This window comes from Penicillium bovifimosum (assembly GCF_028826915.1).
Source record: "Penicillium bovifimosum strain IBT 22155 chromosome Unknown utg000005l_segment0_segment0, whole genome shotgun sequence".
Lineage (NCBI taxonomy): Eukaryota > Fungi > Ascomycota > Eurotiomycetes > Eurotiales > Aspergillaceae > Penicillium > Penicillium bovifimosum.
In genome coordinates, this window is record NW_026622714.1 from 5,930,786 (window position 1) to 5,945,842 (window position 15,057).

The window sequence follows — 15,057 nt, forward strand, 5'->3', positions numbered from 1 at the left end:
AGAATTCTCCAACCTCACTACATCTCCCAGTACAATCACATATCAGACCTCTTACACGAACGTGTAATCACAGATTGACGTCTTCCAAAATGGCTACCGATGAAATGTCCGCCTCTCGCCTCGCCATTCTCCATGACCTATTCAGCGACAGCATCTCTGCACAGAAAGCCGCCGAGCACCTGGCTTCAATCTCGCTGGCAAACGAAGAAGAACCAGAAGAAGGCATCACCAGCCTCTGGAAACTGATAATCAAATGTGCATACGAATTGCCACAACAACATGACAAGATTGTGGACGTCTTAGTCCAACTCTCGAAACTCCCAGATGCGAAAACATCGAGCGGAGAGCCCATCCTGCTCTATGAGAAGCAAGTCTGGAAAGACCTGCCAACCCTTGGCTGGCAATTCCGCGATGAATGGAATAAAAACGTTGATGCCAGTCCACCGGACCGTCGACAGAGCACGATTTCGCAAATTATCAACCGGGACAAATTGGTCGCGCGCTTGATGGCGACGAAGGAACCTGTTTTCGCTTACTCGTGGTTTGCACTGATTACGCTGCGCGAGGCATTGGAGACACCGACGGAGGAGCTATCGCCTGAGAGTCTCGAAGCATTGATTCCTGCTGCGGCGGCGTGGATCAGTATTCTTGGGAAAGAGATCTATGAGTGGAATGAGGAATTTGATGGTGCTTTGGGGAGGGGTGGCCCGCTTTGGGAAGGAAGACACGGGTTCTCCAAGGAGAGATGGCAGCTTTGGAGAAAGAGATTTGGGGATATGGCTAGAACTGAGCTTGCGATCGGAGATGAACTGAAGACATCAGCCAGCGAGGCTGTGTCGATGATGCAGAAGATTGAGAATTGAGATGTGGATGCATGATGTTCATCATATAAACACATTACTGTTTACAGAGTAAGTTATGGATGAAGATTCATCATTAATGCAATAGAGGATCTCTCTGTATGCCGCGCAGTTGGCCACGTTACACTGGACACGTGTTGATTGCAATGCCATTTCAAAGCCGCGGAATGAGACATCTCTGCACAGCCAGTTATTGTATGTTTGGCTGCATTGGTCATTGGTTCCCGTGATCCGAGGTTTAGTACTGGACAAAGAAAATACTATGGATAACCCCATGCATTTACTCTGTATATCTACCGTAGACTAAAGTCTACACATCAGCTATTTGTGACACTGGTTCATCGCATTGACCAGTTGTACAAGCTGACTGGGAGCTGTTCCCCCTTAGGGTGGTGAAGTTGTGGCCGTATGAGCGCAGTCTCCATGAGGAAGTCCTAATTATAAACACTGCTTGGTAAGAGCAAAATATATGGAAGGTGAATGGATAGTGTTTTGCAACTAGAAAACGCTTTGAGGGCTCCAAAGAGCGTCCCATCAAACCCTCCACAGCAATGTATCTCGCACAGCAGGGTATGCCAGTGTCACTCTTCAGTTCCGCCAGGCCCTGGCTTTTGAAGGGCGTCGGACATTTGATTATTATCACATACCCATAACCTCCTCTAGCATTCAAGTCTTGCACTGGTTAGAGCCCATCACACCCTCGCGATAGAGATTGTTGAAATGTTGTCATTCCTGAGTTGCTGCTTAAAGATCCGGAGAAGGGCCAGGAAGTGGCGAGAAATCGAAGGTGACTTCAATGATTCATATGCCAAATTTGCATTGACACGAGCTAAATACTTTATTCTTTACCCAGATACCATCATGCTCACTGAAAAGCGACCAGCGTGGTCTTTCCCTGAAAACAAACTCATGATACAGGGCTTTGAATGGCACGTGCCGGCAGACCAGCGCCACTGGCAGCGCCTCCGCAAAGCACTTCCGGACCTCAAAGAGATCGGTGTCGATAACATATGGATCCCTCCCGGTTGCAAAGGGATGGTCCCATCTGGAATTGGATACGACATTTATGATCTGTATGATCTTGGAGAATTCGATCAAAAGGGCACTCGGGCCACGCGATGGGGCTCGAAGGGAGATCTACAAAGCTTGGTGTGTGCTGCACGAGACATGGACATCGGAATCTACTGGGATACAGTGTTGAACCAGAAGGCTGGAGCGGATTCAACCGAGCAGTTCACAGTTGTCAAGGTGGATCACAAAGGTGATTATTTCACTGCCTACAATGAACGATCGAGAGAGCTTTTGGATGTTGACAGTCAGTTAGACAGGTGTATGGAAATTTCTAAGCCTGAAATCATCGCTGGCTGGGTCAGATTCGACTTCTCGGGACGCGGTGAGAAATACAGTTCGATGAAGTACCACTCGCAACATTTCACAGGTGTGGACTGGGACGAGGCGAACCAGCAGCATGCAATATACAAAATCGTGGGACACAACAAAGACTGGGCGAAGGATGTGAGCGATGAGTACGGCAACTACGACTACCTAATGTTCGCCGACCTTGATCATTCTCATCCAGAGGTTCGAGCTGATATCTTCAGATGGGGAGAGTGGCTAGGCCATGAATTGCCAATCAGTGGCATGCGGATCGATGCAGCCAAGCATTTCTCTGCCTCTTTCCAGAAAGATTTTGTGAAGCATCTGCGTAAGACGGTTGGCGCTGATTATTTCATAGTTGCAGAGTACTGGAGAGGGGAGGTGTGTCTGCTCTTGAAATACCTTCAACTAATGGATTACGGCGTCTCGTTGTTCGACGTTCCACTCTTGGGGCGTTTTGCGGCTATCTCGAAGACGGCAGGTGGTGATTTACGGAAGATCTTTACAGGCACACTGGTAGAACAGATGCCATTGCATGCTGTGGTAGGCTCGAGCGTCTTGTGAAGAAGTACTGCTGCTAACCCACACTTTTGCCATTAGACGTTTGTTGGCAATCATGATACTGTATGTCAAGACCTTCCCAAACAGGCTCAGAAAAACTTACTATTCTATAGCAACCTGGCCAGTCATTAGAGGTGATATTCGCCCATGTCTCAACCATCACACAGTCCTCAAACCGACAATCACTTACAGATCTCTCAGACTATCATAGCTCCATTCTTCAAATCCCTCGCATATGCATTGATCCTCCTCCGAAGCCAAGGACAGCCATGCATCTTCTATGGAGATCTCTACGGTGTCAACGGAGGGCCCGAATCCCAATCCGGGCCATCATGCAGCGGAAAGATCCCCATACTCACTCGTGCCAGAAAATTATACGCACACGGTGAACAACGGGACTACTTCAATCGACGGAACTGCATTGGTTAGTGCAAACCAAGTCATGGATACGGATTGGAAATTCTTACAGACTCAACAGGATTTGTACGCTACGGGACTAATGAGCACCCATTCGGCCTTGCCTGCATTCTCAGCAATGGTGGTTCAGCATACAAGCGCATGTTCGTCGGTCACGGACACGCTGGAGAAGAGTGGACAGATATTCTTGGCTGGCGGGATGATACGGTACTCATCAATAGCCGTGGATACGGTCTGTTCCCAGTCGCAGCTATGAGTGTCAGTGTTTGGGTCAATTTCCGGGCGCAGGGAAGAAATGAAATTAATCGACATTTGTAAGTTCCATATCATAACTATCCTAGGGTGTCTACAAGTTCCTCTTCGATATAGCTGCTGATCGCTGTCTCGTCATCAGCAATGCAGACATATACAGTCTCTAATCGAACAGAAAACTATATTGTCATCAGGAATAGACTGTCCTTACTTGAACCTCGAGATTTCTCCTTGTGGAACAATCCATACCATTTCGCACCTAGGGCTGCAAACGCCTTTCTAGGCGTACAGAGGGATGGCCATGGGATACATTCTGTGACCTTCGATCGCTGGAGCTGCAAACTGCCCTACCATGTGGGCTCCCGGGCAATAGGTATGGACAATGGTCACGATCTTGCGGTGAGGCAGAAATTAAGGCACCAACATTGTAAAAATTGGTGCCTCAGGCCTCACGACCCACTGAATCTTCCTCCATTTCTCGATAAACCCCAGACGGACCTACGGAGTACTTACCCCTTGGCAAACATTTGATCTCCACGCGATTGACATTTCATTCCAAGGTTCCAAAGAATAATGCGGATTAATGCCCAACAGGTTCATACCTGATTTCCAAGGGATAGCAGACTTTTCCAGATTCTTCTCGTCATGACTTCGGGTGGTCCGAGCAGATCGGCGACAAGGCCGAACCCGTCAGGGCGCGGCCGGAAACGACGCCGGGGAACCTTAGCTTGGCCGACTGCAGCCCAACACCCGAGAATCGACCTCGGGAGATGCCCAAGAGTCAGGTACCATACTACACAGTAGGGGGAATGTCAATGGGGCATATTGAGACGTCTAGGCGACGCCATTCACTATTTTAGTCTGTTTATAAACTGTTTGGGCCAAATGTGGAGTCGTGTTCGGGACCACTCTCCGAGAATGGAAACCAAACGAGCCCACGCTGTGCGGAAAACCCCGTTCCCGTTGACATACTTGGCGTCCCCGCTACAGGGAACTTCCTCGCCTTGAAGATTGGCTATCTCGATTTGGGTCTACTAGCCTGCGATCTAATTCACGCATGTCATGGGAACTTGTGGTTTCGCAGCCCACTCCTACTTGCCTTATTGGTTCCAACCGACTTAACAAGGAAGACCTTTAGATGAAATGGCTAATGCACGATCAATCGATTGATCGACAGAGGTATTGGCTTGAGAATTCAAGGTATCGAATGATGAGATGCAAGCGGCCGAGATATTTGCTTTGAATTCTTCATCACTTCCAGCTTACGCAGCTCATTTGTAGTATCTTCAGCCAGACCAGTTGGTGTTTCATTATTGTAGGTTGTGGCAATCGGCCTACTGTGCGAGATTAGATTCCCTGTGAAAGTTTACTGTGTACAGTGCCATCTACACTTGCCACTGGAGCAATCCACAGCATCTTGGCTCCTGTTTTGCGTCAGAAAAGCCGTGCTAACCGAGCCAGGCCTGATGATCAACACCACCAAATACCGAATTTGACAGAGAGGCTAGATTTTTCCGCCGTAGTTTCTAAACTGGTCTCGCACACAGACTTTCCAACAACGTGGGATCAGAATCAGAAATTGCTTGACGGATGTGGAGCCGAACCCACTTCTAGAGCACCTTCTATTTGTCTGACTCAACGGCTACTGGGACCTTGTGGGGGGTAACTTTTTCGAGTTTGATTCCTTTATAAGTCTTGCGTCCTGGCTAAATCTTCCTCTGACGTACTTCTTGCGAATTGCATGGTTGAGCAAACGTCCTCAAGATGGCAGACCATTCCACTCCCGAGGAGAACATGCAAAAGGTCATGTCCACAACAGGTCAGTTGCCGATACTCTTTGCCGAGGCTTTCAGTTTTGTAATTTAGGAGTTCGATGCTAAACAGCTGTATAGAGAATGTAAAAGCTTCCTCTGAGTCGCAAATATCCCATGACTCTGAAAGTCAAGATTCAGAAATTCACCATGAGCCCATCCAAGAACGCTATGAAAATCCTACAAGCTCTCGATTCCGTCGGGTGGCCTCCAAAACGATTGTGTCCTTCGGGCCTAATGATCCAGAGAACCCCGTCAATTGGAGATCAGTAAGTACAACAGTCTCCACCACAAGCCGGAAGCTCTATTAAACAGACCTAACTTGTCCAACAGAGGAGAAAATTCCTAGTCCTCGCATCTGGTGTCATGCAGGTCATGAACAGCACTATCGGCTCGTCGATTTGCAGCAACGCCATCCCCCAAATTGCCGAAGAGTTCGACATCACCAATGAAACGGCTCTCGTCTTACCCATCTCCATCTTCCTCATCGGCTATATTCTAGGACCGTTGCTCTGGGGCCCTAGTTCCGAGTACTTTGGCCGGAAGCCACCTCTTCTTATTGCCTATTGCATATTCATGGTGTTCACGCTGGCGTGCGCCGTCGCAGACTCCTATGCTTCTTTGCTTGTATTTCGATTATTCAACGGCATGGTTGCCTCAGCGCCTATCGCCACTGTTGGTGGATTGTTCGCTGACGTACATGATGACCCAACGCTGCGAGGTCGCCTGATGGCTTATTTTATGGCTGTATGTCTTCAGATATCCCGGAGGAAATGTTCGGACTTCAAAGCTAATCTATCGACAGTGTACAACGTTCGGGCCAATCATCGGACCTTGGGTATCTGGCTTTGTTGCTGTCGTCGACTGGCGCTGGTGCTTTTGGATTGGGCTCATCCTTTCAGGAGCTAGCTTACCACTGGTCATCTTCATGCCTGAAACCTACGCGCCGGTCATTCTCAAGCGTCGCGCACACAAGCTGCGCAAAGATACCGGCAACACAAGCATTGTATCGCCATTGGACATTGAGAGTCGCAATATGCGAGAAATGTTCTTCATCACGATCTCCCGGCCCTTCCGCATGATTATGCACGAGTACATCGTTTCCTTGAGCTCGTTGTATCTTGCTCTCGCATATGCCATCTTCTACCTCTATTTTGAGGCATATCCAATCATCTTCCAAGGTCGGTGACCGTCCCAGAGTCCATTCGAAATAAACACAAAACTAACGGAAAAACATGCAGGTATCTACAAAATGAGCCCTGGTGTTTCTGGCTTGATGTTTCTACCCAGTAAGTTATACATTCACCCAGTCTTATCTCGGCACACCAATTCCTAACCCTCACAACAGTCGGCATCGGCGCCATTCTCGCCTGTTTCGTCTTCCTATGGTACGATGGCTATCTAGCCCGAGCAAAAGCCCGTAACGCCCCCTGGGCCTTCATCGAAGAATACCGCCGTCTCCCACTCGCCTGCATCGGCGGCCCTCTCTACGTCATCTCCCTCTTCTGGGTCGGCTGGACCGCCTCACCAAACATCCATTGGGTCGTCCCCTTCCTCTCCGGCATCCCCTTCGGAATGGGCTACCTTCTCATCTTCATGGCAATGCTAAACTACCTAACGGACGCATACGAAACCCTCTCCGCCAGCGCCCAGTCCGCTGCAAGCTGCACGCGCAGTATCTTCGGCGCCGTCCTCCCGCTCGCGGCCAAGCCGATGTTCAACCGGCTCGGTGTTCCCTGGGCCTGCAGTCTGATTGCATTCCTCAGTCTGGGAGTTTCGGTTATTCCGTTTGCATTTATTCGCTACGGTGATCGGATCAGAGCTAATAGTAAGTTCTGCCAGGAGCTGAAGCGGATTCGGGAGGTTGAGCGGTTGGAGTTGGAGAGGGAAGAGCGCATGGCGAATGGGGATGATACACTTGCGCCTATTCCTTCTCGCAATACTGGGATTTCGATGACGAGGATTGATACTGCTCGCACGGATAAGGCGTCGATTATTTGCTGAGCTAGGAAGCTTGTCTTCCGACTTTTCTACCCTGATGGGAGAGACCTTTCAACGGCAGCATGGCGGACGTTTGTTCTGCTGTTTTTTTCTTTTCGGTTTTCATCTGGTTGGCGATCCAAAAGTTCTTGATCTTTCTTTTTTCTTCACGAGGCGAAACACGACCATACCCCCGGCCTTATTAATGTTTAAGTGACAGGACCGGTATCCACTGTCTCGGACTCCGCTCACTTCGAACGGAGAACGTTCGCATAGGTGCCTGCTCTTCATTATGTTTTTCTTTTTTGTTTCCTCATATCCGCGGCGTCTACATTTTCCAGGGACCAGGACTTGCATTGGGCGAGCGTTACTTTACTGAAATGACTGGTGATCCACTAGTTAGGGACGATAATTCTTAGTCTAGTCTTAATGAAATCATCAACTTATTAGAAGGAGTAGGCATAGCAAACTTTGGATCGCTAGAAATGCCAGTCAAAAGACTCATGTGACGCCCAGTCAGCCCTAAACGAGAACACAGCCCACCGGATCCTCACTCCTGACTCCCTGAAAAATAGACTTTCCAGGCTTATCTCGGCTGGAGCAACTAATGCAAAGAAAATCAACTCGATCTCTAGGAAATAAGGAAATAAGGGCTTATACGTAAGACAGTACCCGAACAAGGCAAACGCCCAGTCTGTGACCAACTGGAACTGCCTTCATTCTGACCGTTAATCAAACTTCAAAGACTACTGATTGCGCGTGATGGCGTTGTCTGTGCACAGGGGCAAAAAGAAAAAGAAAAAAGAAGTACATCGGACTAAGAAAAGGCAATTGCCAAAGTCCCGTTGACTTGCATTGGCCTGCACCCTAAGAGCCAGGATGAAGAAGTTTAATCGTTGCAGGGATCTACTGGACGTTCCAGACTCTATGTTATGTGCAATAGCCTGAGAGGAAGACTGAATGTCGCCATTGATTGGTTCTGGGGGAATTTCGGATTCTGAACTAGTCAATCTCAAGGGAAAAGATGAAAGGATTTCATCTTCTAAGTCAGGTAAGTTAGTATGCCGTACTTGGATGTATGGCATTTCCTACTCGTCTGGTTACGAATGAAATGCGCAAACAATTGAAGATCCTGCGCGGTGGCGAATATTTAGACATCTGCAAAACATAACCAGATCGATTCGATTTACGGCTTGGGTGGTCTGTGTGGAAAAAATCCGTTTTGCAGGTGCATATCGGGGGAGCTATGACGGTGGAGGCGAAAGGAAACGTGCAGGGAAGCTGAAAATCATGAAAATCCGCCAGACTGGGAAAATATAGAATCAGCTTGCGTACTCTGCAGGTCCGAGCGAAGAAGAATAACAGCGGCAAACGCGCTTTGCGCGAAAGGGGCTGATGTGCGGTTGCAGCGGCCCCGGGGAACACCCCAGAGGCTGTGGAGCCTCCAAAAAAAAAAGGGTATTTTGGTCCTGGTGATCGCTGAAGAGTGTGGGACAGCTTTCTGTGATCTCGGTTCTAGTTATTTTCTCGTTTCCTGTTTTTAGGTATGTTTGATCTAACGCAGGTCGACCAAGCAATGTCATTGTTCGCCCAACATTCTCCAGCTATCTCAACCCAAGTGTATCTGTAGAAACCCCTGCAAGATATCGTGATCCTAGTATCTCTGATTCAAGACGGGATTGACAAAGGACGGACCCTTTGAAGTCAAAGCAAAAGAACCCCCCTTGATACCCACCCCACGGGTCTTGGAGGGGTATGATACGTCAGACTAGTTAATCCCATGTGCCCATCTAGCTCAGTGACAGTGTGATGTGTGAACTAGATCGGGCTCCGGGCCAGTCAGATCTAATATGTGTCCCCCCAAAAGGCATAATTTAGACAGGTGGGGCCGATCAATATTTCCCCTGGAGCTGAAATACTCTGGGCCTGACTCAGATCAAACATCCAGTCTGTTCGGCTTTTGGGTATTTCCTTTGGGTAGGGGAGACAAACATGACATTGCTGGCAAGCGCCTGACGCGGTTCGCATCAACTCCTGCACAAATGGACTCTCCAAGGATATCCGGAGAAGCCTGGCTGTTCAAAGGGGTTCTATCGGCAAACCTGACGGTTCAGCGCACGGACAGAGAGCTTGTCGATGGTTTGAAGCTAAAGACCGGGGGCATCTCCAGTGCCTAGATCGTGGGTGCTGGGGTGCCGGGGCTACAGGAGCCGGCCGAGTCCACATACTTTCTAAGCGCTCATGTCCGACTGGAAAGAGAAGCTTAAGGACCAGTGAGAGGTTGAGGGTTTGCTTGTCATCTTCTCCACTCTCAGTGGAGCCGATTGTCTAATTGCCTTGTTCAGTGCACAGCCCTGGTCTCGATGTAGAAAAAATTTAACAAAAAACATGCAAAAATGTAAGAAAATATAAAAAAGTCGGAGATCATGTGGCTGCTGTCAATACTCCCCGAATACTCTTTTTTTTTTGCGGGGAATCCCTGGGCGTATCACAGCAGTTCCGCAGGCACAAGCTCGCTGGATCAGGAATGTGGAATGCAGCTGCCATACCCTTGAGCTATCCAATTTTTGACCGAGACTAGTCAAGCTGACTTGTTGTCTGGTGATCGTAGTTTGCTGTCGGGTCCCGAGGTGACTTCATACCCTATTCGTAGTGATATTTATAGTATTCATATCCATCCCGCTCGGCCATAGTTCGTCATCACAAGCTTCTCTTTCTTTCTTTTCATTCCTTTGAGTCCCAGTGCTTTTGGATTTCTCGTTTCATTCTCAAAATCAAAAGTTTGGTTCTTTTATAGAGGGAAGTATGATCTTTTCACTCGTGGCGATTCCGCTCTTCGTCTTTCTTTTCGCAGTCAGGCATCAAAAGCAACTGCTTCAGTGGTTAGAAGAGTTCAAAAAGACGGCCTGCTCAGAAAATGCAGCAAAGTCATCAGACATCAGACGCATGGCACCGTACCCAGCGCAGCCCATAAAAGGCAGAGAACGGTACCGCGTGCTGATGGACATCCGCAAGCTTGACGCCCACAACTGGCTCACTCTCGACAAGAATTATATAGACGAGCACCGGGTACGGACCCAATTGCTCCAGGAGAAAAGGGAGAAAGTCTTGCGTTGTCTGCCGGAGTCAATTGAACCGTGCCAAGAAGCACTGGAGGAGGTTTCCGATTTTCTCTGCGAGCGTTTCCCTAATATGTTCGAGATGTCGAGACACAACGATCAAAAGTTCATTAAAAACCACATGACTGGTGACAAATTCCCAGTCAGCGGACGTGATCCCAATGAGGGATTGACCGAGGCACTCGAAGCCGCCGTCCGTCTGGCAATGGAGGATCTCAGTATTCTGATGATGAATGAGGAGGGGGAATATTACTTGTATGTTGACCTCTGGCACCCATCGAATCCAGTCTCGCCAATTCTAACATAAGACAGGGCAGCTAGCGCCAGCCTCTTCCCAACGGGGTGGACAGTGAATCAGAGAATTGGCTGGACTATCTCGCAACTGCATGGCCCGGTGCCACTATGGCACCAACAAGTTGCCAGCTCCGTTAGCAAGTAAGTGTGTTCTATACCAGACCAAACACAAGAACAGAATATAGATACTGACCATAAACTTCAAGATTTCTTGCCCGTCTTACTCCAACCACCCCGATGGAACGCTCCAACTACTTCGTTGAAATCAAGGCACCAAACGAGAACCTGACAGATATTCTCTATCGGCCCAATTCTCTTTGTGAAAAGGAACTGAGCAATCCACGCCCATCTGAGATCCTCATACGTCGCGAGAGGCAGACCTTTCGCCGCCTGCCGCGCACGGGGGCCATTGTCTTCGGCGTCAAGACGTACCTTACGCCTTTGGATGAGCTTCCCATGGATGAGCTGGAGAATCTTGCCAAGGAGATGAGGAGTTGGCCTGATTATGTGGGTGAATATAAGGGGAGAGATGTTTGGGGGGCAAAAGTTTTGGAATATCATCGGCAACGAGTTGGCGAAGAGAAGATTGAGGAATGAGCAGTGAGAGGATGTGTTTGACAGGACTACATTTGATTTGTCGCGTTTGGGTACTCTGGAAGGGTCAAAATGGGTCGGGCTTTTGTTCAACAACTCAAAAGTTGTTTTGTTTTGTCTGGTTTGTTGTGTTTTGCATTGGTTTGCTGATTGGGAGAATGATGTATACTCATGTCTAATTTGATGAGAACACGAGTCTACGACAAAGACAGATTACCCTTGGAATTACAACATGCTATTGCAGCAGAGCAACATCTATAATGACCTTTCGAGTACAAAGTAAAGATGAGAGGTCGAGGGTGGACTAAGTCCAAATCTATGTACGATTGAAGATAGCTATATGAAAAGAAATAAAGTCACAGTAAACTGAAGACACACTCTAGCAGGGGTAAAGGGGTATAACACAAGCTCTCTAGATCTTCGACAATGGTGGCTTATCCTGCTTTAACCGCACGACACCCTAGGGTCAAGTTAGTCCTTCGCTCTAGCGGATTCGGAAAATGTAAGAGCAACATACCTCTTGCGTGCAAGTAGCAATGAGCAGTCCATCGCTGGACCAAATCTTCTGAATTGCCAAACCTCGTCCTTCGCCAGCCCACGGGCTCTCCATCTCCGTCAGCATCCACTCATCGGCACGGAAGGCCCACGGGTTGTGGAAGTAGATGGAGTGGTCCAGGCTGACCATCATGCCAATCTCCTTGTGGTCATCATCACCGGCCTTGGCATACTTGCTCAGGGCTCCTTCGACACGACGACGCAGCTCCGCAGCCTCTTCCTCCTTCAACTCCTTCAGAGCCGAATGAATATCCTCATCGTCGAGATCGGATGGGTTCTTGAGAGCCTTGAGCAGTTTCTCAAGTTCACCCGGGGAAGAGAATCGCGGAATATCGTGAACAAGGGAGATGGTACCGATGAAGTAACTATCGGTGATATAGGCCAGAGCCGATAGATGTGCCTGATACCCACCCTGTTCGGAGATTGCACCGCGAGCGCGAATATACCGCCGGATCTTTTTGTCTTCTTGATTGGAAGAGCTGCCTATATGGCGAGCGTGGTTAGCAGACCGTATACAGCAGAGAACCCATCCCGAGCAAACCTACGGTTCAAAATCCCCGCCTTCCTTGATTCAAACGGACCGCCACCCCCGCCACCCGCATTGCTAAGAGCCTTCAGACTGCCCGGTGCAGGATCTTCGGGGAACTTGACCTCTGGCTTCGGCACGGCGTGGTGGACCGTCTTCTCGCCGCCACTGCCGACCCGGCTGAAACTCAGCGTGGTGGTGAAGATCGGCCGGCCCCGCTGTCGCGCCTGCACGGTTCGGGTTATAAAGCTTTTTCCATCGCGTACACGCTCGACGTGGTACAGAATCGGAATTTCGGAGTCACCGGCGAGCACGAAGTAGCAGTGCATGCTGTGGACGGCATAGTCGGCGGGCACGGTCAGCATGGCTGCGGCGAGGGACTGGGCGATCGCGGCACCGCCGTAGATGCCACGGGCTCCCCGGGGATGCCAAAGCGGGCGGGTATTAGTGAACACATCCTAAAGGGCAGAAACTCGTTTGTTAGTATATTGGTTGACTTTCCGCCGCGATCGAAAAGAAAGGGATGTCGCATACTGGGCCGAGGTCCACTACTGGCGTCAGGTCGAGGACATTCTCGATAAGAGACTTGGAGTGGTCCTGCGCCGGGGGATCGAACAGCGTTACACGTTTGCCCATATTGCAAGTCGTGGAGATGGAAAGAAAAGGGTTAGGGAGTTGGGTTGAAAGTCACCGAGGTGGATGACAATGGCTTAGGATTCTTAAATGCGGTCGGTCCCTCACGGGAACAGCCGAGGTCCGTCCAGCCTGCGTCGCTATCTTTTATCTACACGGGCCAAGCCTCAGCAAGGGGAACTGCCACATAACGTATGCTACGGAGTAGAAGTTATATCGGACATCAAATCAAACAGCATAATCTTCACTCATAAATCCAGCCGACACGCTCTGACGCTCATATCACATATAAAAAGAAAATCCGCGGTCGCATGCTTCAGGAATTATTACTCCAATACTTCCGCGCATCGTCCTCCGGAGGCTCAGGCAAATCGAAGCGGTAAGTGTTCCGTACGAGATCGGGCGATGGAGCACTGGTATCCCGTTCTCCCAATAAGCGAAGCAGCTGACGTCTTTGCAACTCTTCATCACTGAGTAGCATCGTGGCTTCCTCCGCTCGTTGCCGGCCATATTCTCGATAGATCAGGATGCTTGCGACAGCGTAGACAAACGAGAAGGCAGCGGGCAGGCAGATCACCACGATTCGAAGGGTGTTCATGTGCAGTTTTCGGCCATGAATATGGAAAAGTATGTTCAAAAGCGCAAGCAGATTCATGGTCGCGTATGGGCTACAGTCATTCGTTAGCGAACGTCTGTAGAGCACAGACGGGTGTTATTTTTTCTCGAAACTCACATGAAGACCGAGTGGAGTAGAAAACGCAGTTGATGCCGTTTGGTGAAGGCGATCAGGGCTGATACGCCGTAGGAGACACCGATAAACGCGAAGGCACAGACATTAGACGCGTTGGCATCGATTCGCAGTTCATGCGCCGGGGTGCCGACCACTACGGCCAGCATCATATATCTAACACGGATAATTTACTGTCAGCGGGATAGGGCTCGAGTCAAGCACGTGTCTGATCATGTTATCCCGCTCACCCGATCAGCTGTAGAGCCGCGCACCAGGCTGCTGTGAACTTCCATCGCCGGGGGACTTTATTTGCATCCGGGCGTTGGGTCTGACCAGAGGTAGTCCAAAGTGATTCATATGGCGACGTCAACATCTCGATGATTATGCCATGAAAAGTGTACTGTCGAAGCGATGCTAGCCGAGATGCATGCAGGGTTGGGAAGCAACCTAAGCCGAGAAAAACAACAAAGTATAACAACGAGTGTGAGTAAGTTGGATATACACCTTCCCCGAGTACCACGAGGCAACTGGAGGAAAAGACAGTGAGTTCGGAGAAGAGGAGGTTTGATGCAGAAGTTAGAACTTCAGCTGAGGTCCGTGACCCCTCTTCACATAAGAGGCTGATCTAGGCAAACATATCTGCAGGACTAAGTTGGTTAGCCTACGACGATCTTACCGTAGGTAGCATAAACAATGGACCATGGGCATGCGGGATAAAATACGGGTTTGTAGCCTTAATTAGATATGGGATTGTAGAATAGAGTAACCTGTGTCTGAGCACGGGATGCCGAGGCCCGATCAAATTTATCTCTAATCATCGGCCATTGCTTCATGTTATGGATCCGCTCCGTTTAGGTAGCCGCGGCTGATCTTCCACCGGCACGCACCCGAAGCCGAGCACAGATCATGAACCCTTATTTTACTCTTGGAGATCTTTTGTGGCTTGCAACCTTAGGCGTGAATTAAAGACACGTCCCACCAGGTTATTACACAGTTCCGAGGCGAGATAAGGGTTGAGGTCATTCGATATTCAGGTAATAAAAAGATGGAAATACTCATTGGTTTGATACACCTCGAAATCAAATACGTACGCTCGTAGGTATTCCAAGATATATACATCAGAAAAAAAGAAAAGCTATGAACAAGTACTTGGGCATGGGACATGGGTATCGGCAATGTAAGTGATCAACAGAAAGCCCACCATGGCAAAGAACTGCGCGTATGTAATTCGCACAATTACCGACCCTCATTCAAGAGCCAAAACCCAAATAGCGACGCAGGAACTGTGCAATGGTGGAGATGGTATCGGTCACACGTAGGTGGAGGTATAAAAGGAGAGAAAAGGAGA

At 49.2% G+C, this 15,057-nt stretch overlaps 6 protein-coding genes across 6 annotated transcripts; 4 read left to right on the top strand and 2 right to left on the bottom strand.

Annotated features, from left to right (window-relative positions):
- Positions 1–89: 89 nt before the first annotated feature.
- On the top strand, positions 90–863 carry N7515_007480 (DUF3632 domain-containing protein; the record flags this gene model as incomplete). The annotated part of the gene is made up of 1 exon (XM_056668224.1): positions 90–863. The coding sequence occupies one exon, from the start codon at positions 90–92 to the stop codon at positions 861–863; it is 774 nt and encodes a 257-aa protein (XP_056521820.1).
- An 858-nt stretch (positions 864–1,721) lies between these two features.
- Positions 1,722–3,634, top strand: N7515_007481 (alpha-amylase; the record flags this gene model as incomplete). Its single annotated transcript, XM_056668225.1, has 6 exons — positions 1,722–2,780; positions 2,838–2,861; positions 2,912–2,932; positions 2,991–3,222; positions 3,277–3,473; positions 3,557–3,634. 6 exons carry the CDS (start codon positions 1,722–1,724, stop codon positions 3,632–3,634), a joined length of 1,611 nt encoding a protein of 536 aa, XP_056521821.1.
- Positions 3,635–5,231: 1,597 nt separating this feature from the next.
- N7515_007482 (MFS transporter) lies at positions 5,232–7,282 on the top strand (the record flags this gene model as incomplete). The annotated part of the gene is made up of 6 exons (XM_056668226.1): positions 5,232–5,286; positions 5,360–5,547; positions 5,612–6,025; positions 6,084–6,459; positions 6,520–6,567; positions 6,627–7,282. The coding sequence occupies 6 exons, from the start codon at positions 5,232–5,234 to the stop codon at positions 7,280–7,282; spliced, it is 1,737 nt and encodes a 578-aa protein (XP_056521822.1).
- Positions 7,283–10,204: 2,922 nt separating this feature from the next.
- N7515_007483 (heme-dependent oxidative N-demethylase family protein) lies at positions 10,205–11,268 on the top strand (the record flags this gene model as incomplete). The annotated part of the gene is made up of 3 exons (XM_056668227.1): positions 10,205–10,632; positions 10,690–10,812; positions 10,878–11,268. 3 exons carry the CDS (start codon positions 10,205–10,207, stop codon positions 11,266–11,268), a joined length of 942 nt encoding a protein of 313 aa, XP_056521823.1.
- Positions 11,269–11,677: 409 nt separating this feature from the next.
- N7515_007484 (uncharacterized protein) lies at positions 11,678–12,982 on the bottom strand (the record flags this gene model as incomplete). The annotated part of the gene is made up of 4 exons (XM_056668228.1): positions 11,678–11,725; positions 11,783–12,303; positions 12,366–12,804; positions 12,881–12,982. 4 exons carry the CDS (start codon positions 12,980–12,982, stop codon positions 11,678–11,680), a joined length of 1,110 nt encoding a protein of 369 aa, XP_056521824.1.
- Positions 12,983–13,295: 313 nt separating this feature from the next.
- N7515_007485 (uncharacterized protein) lies at positions 13,296–14,082 on the bottom strand (the record flags this gene model as incomplete). The annotated part of the gene is made up of 3 exons (XM_056668229.1): positions 13,296–13,647; positions 13,713–13,883; positions 13,958–14,082. 3 exons carry the CDS (start codon positions 14,080–14,082, stop codon positions 13,296–13,298), a joined length of 648 nt encoding a protein of 215 aa, XP_056521825.1.
- Positions 14,083–15,057: the final 975 nt, after the last annotated feature.